The sequence below is a fragment of the Mesoplodon bidens genome (genome assembly GCF_964165515.1).
Source record: "Mesoplodon bidens genome assembly, chromosome: 7".
NCBI classification, from domain to species: domain Eukaryota; kingdom Metazoa; phylum Chordata; class Mammalia; order Artiodactyla; family Ziphiidae; genus Mesoplodon; species Mesoplodon bidens.
In genome coordinates, this window is record NC_138164.1 from 57,900,732 (window position 1) to 57,908,812 (window position 8,081).

Genomic DNA, 8,081 nt, shown 5'->3' on the forward strand with positions numbered 1-8,081 from the left:
TCACAGTCACCTGCAACCTTTGTGAGACATGATGCAGAGGCCCAGTGATTACAAAGCAGTAGTGTTGCTTGACCAGTGGTCGTGGTCTATTCTCTCATTCTTTGCAATCATAACAGAAGATATTCATTGAATCCCTGCATGGCAGCCATTAGAATTTCCTGCTACTCGTGGTACGCAATTTATTCTAGACTAATGCAGCACTTAATAGGACTTTTATCCCATCTATTTCTGCTATAAGAAGATAAATTGAGATGTATAATGAAAGCAGACTAACTTATAGCTTCACTAATCAAGAATCCTAAGCAGCTTTTTTTGTACCTTCGGTGGTTTATAAACCCAGTCCATAATTTTCCAATTTTAAAATAAAAAATAGAAAAAAACTCATTTGTGGTAATGAATAACTTTTGAAGGATTTTTTCTCAGCTAATATTATGAAGAAATGTAATGGGATCAAAGACTTATTTTATCTATTAACAATGTAATTTATACAATCCTCCATACTAATAGCACCTAAAGATAATACAGTATTTGACTCACAGGATTAGTATATATGTCATAAATGAGCTAGCAAGATTTAAGGAAATATTTTATTTTTCCTTGCTAAAAAGAGGCATCTTACATCTTTCTTAAAATCCTGCATAGAGTTTACCAAAGTACAAATGCCACAGGACACCCTAAGAGGCAGGAGTTAATCTTTAACAAATTTTGAAGTTTCTTTTAAAACTTTTCATTTAAATACCTTGAGATAATATTTTTATTTTATTAATTTTAATTTATAGGCAATAAATGAATACTCTTAGTTTTTTCTTTTTTCTGACCATTTAATCTTTCTGATGTATCATGGATAATCATGTCATTTATCTCTCTAAACTTTGGGTTTTTCATCTAGGAAAAAGAGACAATAATCATGGTATTTCACAGGAGAAATAAATAAAATACTTCAAAATGAGCAGCTGAGATAATTGAGCTTGAATCAACAAGCACCTAAGCAAAAATGAAATTATATTCAGCTTAAGTGACTTCAGAATCAGAATTCATAAGCCTTGAACTGAGTTACAGACATGCTGTCTTTCAACACTGTAACATTTCTTGAAGGCTTTTCCCACAATCTTTAGTAATAAGAAAGCAAGGGATGGGCCAGATCCTTGGAGGCAAGCCAGTTCTTTTCCCAAAGGCTGTTACTAGAGAAGGATATATGAGCCCTGAAATGGGTATAAGGGAGGAGAAAGGAGATCAACCGCACACTCTGAATTTAAGAGAAGCCTTGTGTCCACACTCTGAACTGGAAGGAGAATGGAACATACTTATACTGTCTGCTTCAGGTGAGGTTCGTTTCCCAAACTCTTGGTCTTGTGCAGCCTGTTTCTTATTCCCTGGGCTTTGACAATGTCCGATCCTCATACCCAAGGTCTAAGGGAAGGGTCATTGTACTCACACTGTGGATCTATACAAATTTGCCTTGGAAACCTAGAACCCTATCTCTACTGATTAAAAAATCATCCGTAATTTAAAAAGACACATGCACCCCTATGTTTGTAGCAGCACTATGTACAATAGCCAAGACACAGAAGCAACCTTCATGTCTATTGACAGATGAATGGATAAAGAGGTGTGGTACTTACATACAATGGAATATTACTCAGCCATAAAATAGAATGAAACAATGCCATTTGCAGCAACATGGATGCACTTAAAGATTATCATATTAAGTGAAGTAAGCCAGACAGAGAAAGACAAATATCATATGTCATCGCTTATATGTGGAATCTAAAAAAAATGATACAAATGAACTTATATACAACACAGAAATAGACCCACAGACATGGAAAACAAACTTATGGTTACCAGAGTTTGGGATTAACTTAAACATACTACTATATATCAAATAGATAAACAACAAGGACCTACCATATAGCACAGGGAAAAATACTCAATATTTTGTAATAGCCTATAAGGGAAAAGAATCTGAAAAAAAATATATATATATATAAAACTGAATCACTTTGCTGTACACCTGAAACTAACACAACATTGTAAATCAACTATACTTAAAAATAAATAAGTAAATAAATAAAACTCTTATTCATACAAGGGTTATTCTTCACTGAGTAGCCAGATACTTCTTGTCCTTTCATTGGTCCTCTACTTCAGTGATCAAATGTCTTCTCTCTCAACCTAGAATTCTGTCATCCTAGGTTATATAGTCTAGCCCAGGGAGTGTTTCCTATCTTTCTTAAGGGGGGAATAAGCTAAGAAACACTTGTGAAGGTCACAGCCCAGAAAAACTGGTCCACTGAAGGCTGATTTTTAATTATACAATTATAGATGGCTTCTCCTCCACCATTCCTTATCACTATATCAACAGGACTCCAGTATAATAACAGAGGATTGCAGCTGGAAAAGTTGCAAGGTACATAACCTGTTTCATGATGATGTGTTCTTCGGGAAACCCAGAGCCAACAGGGACATCAAAATACAAAAGAAAACAAAAAATAAGGACACTAGGGAAACTTGAAGTCTCCTGAACTGATGGCTTCAACAAACATTAAACATACTTCAACTGCTAACCTATCGTATCAATTCATCTATTCCTCAGTTTGATCACTAGTCCTGGTTTTAAATAATTTCAGACTCCTTAGCAACCTCACTGGTATAAATAAGTACAGAAAATCAAGAAGAGCACTCAGGGCAATATCTCCAGAGTAGACAGTTTCCCTTGTTGTCATAGAGAAATGGACAGAGAGAGAGTTCCCTGGAAGCACAGGATGTAAGCTTATTCTACCTGTTCTCTCTATGAAATAATCTTTGATTATTTTACTCTGGGATTGAGGTCTTAGTTCTATTGTAGATCCCTTGCATCTCCATTCAGCTTCCTGAAGTAACCATGTATATGTTTTGTCTCCCTTAGAAAACTAAAATCCAGAGCTTGGCTATAATCCACTCCTCAAGAGAGCTAGAACTGGCTGAGGTTCTGTGTCAACAATTTTTTTTTTTCTTGACTGTGTCTTTGTCCCTGTCACCATCTCACCATCCTTAACCAAAATATTAAACCTGGTTTGACTGGAACTCTATCTTGGGCTTAACTGCCCTCTATGGGTCTTTCTGGGATAAGGAGAATGGGAGACATGTATGTCATCGTGGAGGATGACATGGAGAGAGAAGAGGGTGAAAAGAGAGAATGAATGAAAAATTGTGTTGAGGATGGAGGAGGAGCCAACAAAAGAAGGATGTTTCAGGAACAAACACATTATCACATACTCAATATACATCTTCCTTGCTGACCATTTCCTGACCTGACTCCACCCCTGAGGGACACAGCTCAGCCTTGACCAATGACTTTAAAGGATTAGGGGGAACAAAGGGCCAGAAGTTCAGCAGTAAAGAATAAAAGGCCACACCTTCCAGCAGCAGCACAGACTTGCTTCTGACACTTCTGTGATCACCAGTAAGCTTCAAGACCTGACATCATGGTGCATTTTACTGCTGAGGAGAAGGCTGCTATCACTGGCCTGTGGGGCAAAGTGAATGTGGAAGAGGCTGGAGGCGAGGCTCTGGGCAGGTAGCAACTGGACTTCATGGGGGAGGATGGTGAATGTGAGCCTGGTAAATTGACCAGGAAATTCTTCAAACTTTTCGAGTCACTGATTTTCCATCTGTTATGGTCTCATCTCATAGGCTCCTGGTTGTCTACCCCTGGACGCAGAGGTTCTTTGACAGCTTTGGCAACCTGTCCTCTCCCTCTGCCATAATGGGAAACCCCAAGGTCAAGGCCCATGGCAAGAAGGTGCTGACATCCTTTGGAGATGCTGTTAAGAACATGGACAACCTCAAGGGCGCCTTTGCTAAGCTGAGTGAGCTGCACTGTGACAAGCTGCACGTGGATCCTGAGAACTTCAGGGTGAGTTCAGGAAATGGTCATGTGTTCTTTTTATGCTTTTTACTTTGGAATAATAATGGAAGTTGAGTCTTTGGTTGCAAAGACTAGCAAAGATCTCAGAAATCATAGATCAAAGTTGGTGTTAAGAGGGTAGAATTCCAGTGGACATACCAAGAGCACCTTGATTCGGGACTAGTGACACTAAAGGGCTACTAGCCCTTTTAAGCCTGAGTTTGCTTAAAACTTTTTGGGGACTTTTGTTAGAACTGGATTTGTTTACCCTAGAGAATATCAAAGAATAACAGACTTGTTCAAGGCGGAATGGAATCTGGTTTTTGGTAGGTGAAAATCTGTCTCAAGGAAAGAGAAATGTCTTATTTTATGTGGCTCCTGATGACTGAAGTTTAGGAAGATATTTGGGAGAATAATTTTTAGGCAGATTGTCTCAAAGAAATATCAATCAATTCTCTAAATATATTAAACTACCCATCAATATTGGGACTAAGTGGAGGCTTATTCCTGCATAGGTTGGAGACTTTACTAAACTCACTCTAAGAACCTATGCAGCCCTGAAATCCTATGATTACAAGGATTAGACAACTGGTAAATGTGAGAGGGAGGGAGAGAGGCAAATAAAAATGGTGAAATGGGAGAGAGTGAGGAGATACAGGTAGACAGAATGTTGAATGGAGGGCTCATAGAATTTAAATAAAATTTAAGAACTAGCTTATCAGAGTTTATTGCACAGATACAAACCACGGAACAGTTTACAATGTGGAGTTGGGAGTGGGTGTAAGTATTAAGCCATTATTTTCTGCAACTCTTTTAGGAAAATTCTACTCAACATATCTAATTGTCATTTTGTCTCTCACCTAACAGCTCCTGGGCAACGTGATGGTGATTATTCTGGCTTCTCACTTTGGCAGAGAATTCACCCCTGAGTTGCAGGCTGCTTGGCAGAAGCTGGTGGCTGGTGTTGCCACTGCTCTGGCCCACAAGTACCACTGAATTCTCTTTTTAGTTCACCATTTTTTGTCCCCAATGCCTTCCTTCTGCACATGGGGACTGGGGTTTGGCCTTGAGAGCCCAGCTTCTGTTTAATAAAGTACATTCTATTCAGTGATCAAAAATTAATATTGTATATTCTCCATCATTTACTCTTGTGTTAAAGGAGAAAAGGTTCATTGGCTGAGGGGTGGGGAGAGACGTAAGAAGAAGAGCCCTTTGAGAAGTGTGTGTGGACTCATCAACAGAAGACAGACGTCCTGGGAGGATTCAGGATGATTGAGAGGATGCCAAGATGCAGAAAGGAGTTTTCTGGGGTGGGAAATGGTTAGTTAAGTGGGCAGGGACTTACAGGACAGTGTGGCAAAAACTTATTGTAGGGGGAAGAAACGAGGTAGCAAGCAGTGCCTGAAAAAAGCCAAGGCTAAGACACTTGAAGTCATTGTGCATCATATACTGATTGAATGTAACATGCACTAAAATAAAGCTAGAATTAAGACAGTATGTGAATGGGGGGCGGGTGATGACCAAGACTTAGTGTAGGAGATAAGATAAGATACTAACAAAGGTGCATAGTCTAAGACTAGCAAGCCTGGGCTTGGTAACGTGCATGAAAGTGACTCTCTGGAAGTAAAGGAGAGAGGAAGACATAGGTAGAGGGTTAGGAAAGACTAGATAATGCAAGGCCTTGAATATTAAAAGAAAAGCTATTACTATGATAGTGGCAAGAGTAAACAATAAATATTCTTAGAACTTTAAATGACCCAAGGGATAGGATTTGGGGCGAGAGTCATCTGCTTAATGCACACAAAATGAATTAAAAATTGCAGAGTCTAGACATGGATGCTAATTGAGAAGAACAGACATAATGACCTCCACTCAAGAAGAGCAGGGAGGTCTGCAAAAAGTGAAGGATGAACAAGGGGAGAGCGAGGAGGACATGTTTTCTGATTGGCTGGGGTGGATGAGAAGGAAGGAAGTGATGAGAGATGATTGAAAGCTCTCAGCCTGGATCTATCGAGAAGAGGCCTGCAATGACTTGGGGACTTTCATGTAAGAATGGCATTAACTGAATCATTCTTGAGGGAGTTATTGCCAGGTTGGTGAGGGAATCATGACCTTCAGGCTTTGAGTCAAACTGTCCTATCAAAGGTTAAGAACTTCACACTTTACAAGTTAGAGTATCATTTCTTGGCAAATTTAACTCTATTAAGCATTTCATTGCTCCCACACATTGATCACAACATGTTCTGTGAATTACCTTCTAATTTGGCCTTTTGTCTCCACAATGGGGATGAGAGACCAGTGATTACATTGTTGCATGTTGTCAATAGCACTGGTCTCTCTGGGTCCCATAGACTCTCATTTTTCCCCTAAACAGAGTAAACAGAGGCTCTTCATGGCACTAAACCGTTTAACCCAGCCAGTTAACCAGTCAACAAATGAGAGCAAGGTACATTTTTAATCAATCAGTTTCTTTCCATCTTTCTTGCCCCTCAACTATTATTCTATGAATGTCAAGGGGTCAGGGATGGTGATGACGAAATGGTGAGCAGAAGATTCATTCTTTATCCCTTAGGGATATAAATTTAGATCTAGATTTTGCCAGTTCAAGACAGCTTAATGGAAAACAAATTCATAATTAACACACACACACATGCGTACACATATGCATACAGTAGATGGTCAGAAAGGATGTCTAATTTTTGTTGTTAGGCAATAAAAGGCACCTGAGTAAAACAATGTGATAAACAGAATATGCTTGGGATGTTCATTTAGCTAAGAGTCAGAGGGTTTACAGAGTATGTCGTTACCAGGATTAAAATCCCACCTTGGCTTCTTACTCTCTACCACTGAAGAGAAGTTCTAAGTTATTAGGTTTATGCTTTCTCTGCAACAATATTTTTTGCCATTCTCATTTTTACTATTTACATATGAGCCACACTAGCCCATTTTTCCTATCACTAGCATACCAAAGGTTTGCTTCCTCAGAGATTTGGATTCACTATTCCATCTTTCAGAATCTCTATCCCAATACTTTCCCATGGCAAATTCCTTCTTTCCATCTGGCCCCATCTCAACTACTACCTCCTTAGAGAGACTATCCCTGATGTAACTGTGTCCCTCTCTCATTAATTCCAGATATTAATTTTCTTCATAGCAAATGATAATAAGGGGAATTATTTTGTTGATTGGTTTCCTTATTCATTTTCTGTATCTTCCACCCCCAAATTATAAATCTTAAGAGGGAGGTTTTCTTCTTCTTTGTCTATCTTAAATCCCCAGTACATAGAACAATTATGATCAGTCATTCAACAAATAGTTACTGAATGAACATTTGAGAACCCATGGGAATAAATGTTTGACAAAACATTATAGTTAATTTTATTTAATGTAAGAAACATAGTTTTTGGTCAGCTGTAGTGAGATGAAATGTGTTTCTCAGAGCACAAGTCAAGGACCCTTGCCTGGCTTTTCCCCAGCATTGTCAATTATACTAATGGAGAGCCATCCCTAAGACCTAAGAACTCACTGCTTTGGTTTAAATCTGAGCATCCTGCTAGCTCTATGACCTGAGATACATTACTAAATACATTAAACCCTCATTCACTGATCATGTTTATCAAAGACTATTTTATGAGAATTAAATAAATTAATAGATCTCACATCTTTAGTTCACTACTTGGAACATAAGCTCTCTTTATCTTTCTCTAAAAAAAGATAATTAACTTTCTGTATAATTTCTTTCCTTTAGTGGTAGCATTTATGTCCTCTATAAACTCTACCTATCTACATTATATACGTATATGTATTCATAAATATATGTGATCTTTTGTTCTGAATGATAATACTTTTTAAAAAATTTAGCTATAAGGATAGTTATCATTATTGAAACCGATTGACCTTTGGTGGAAATAAAAGGTTATTTTGTGAGAAAATGGCAAATTCAAAGCCTGAATTTGGGGAATCAGCGTGACAGGTCTGCATGAGAGAGAACAGATGAGTCCTTTGAAAACAGAGGGGTGATACAATTAAATTTGGAAAGCAACCAAGGATAGCTGTGGGAGGTGAAACATTTGAAAATATTGATGCTGAAAGGAAAGAAACTCCAGAGGACTGGACTAACACCAAGAGGTAATGTATTTGGGCCTAAACAGTGCTCTTAGAAGTTTAGAGGGACCTGTTTGGACTCTATTGG

General features: G+C 38.3%; 1 protein-coding gene across 1 annotated transcript; it reads left to right on the forward strand.

Annotated features, from left to right (window-relative positions):
• The first annotated feature begins 3,459 nt into the window (after positions 1 to 3,459).
• On the forward strand, positions 3,460 to 4,909 carry LOC308620470 (hemoglobin subunit epsilon-1). Its single transcript, XM_081240040.1, has 3 exons — positions 3,460 to 3,559; positions 3,676 to 3,898; positions 4,757 to 4,909. Exons 1-3 carry the CDS (start codon positions 3,468 to 3,470, stop codon positions 4,883 to 4,885), a joined length of 444 nt encoding a protein of 147 aa, XP_081096166.1. The 5' UTR covers positions 3,460 to 3,467; the 3' UTR covers positions 4,886 to 4,909.
• The last annotated feature ends 3,172 nt before the right edge of the window (positions 4,910 to 8,081 follow it).

What these genes read in the sequence shown, in the direction of transcription:
- LOC308620470 (XM_081240040.1), top strand. Translation starts at nt 3,468, where the DNA reads ATGGTGCATTTTACTGCTGAGGAGAAGGCTGCTATCACTGGCCTGTGG. An exon ending in GGAGGCGAGGCTCTGGGCAG is followed by an intron (nt 3,560 to 3,675) that starts GTAGCAACTGGA and finishes CTCATCTCATAG; the next exon opens with GCTCCTGGTTGTCTACCCCT. An exon ending in TGGATCCTGAGAACTTCAGG is followed by an intron (nt 3,899 to 4,756) that starts GTGAGTTCAGGA and finishes CTCACCTAACAG; the next exon opens with CTCCTGGGCAACGTGATGGT.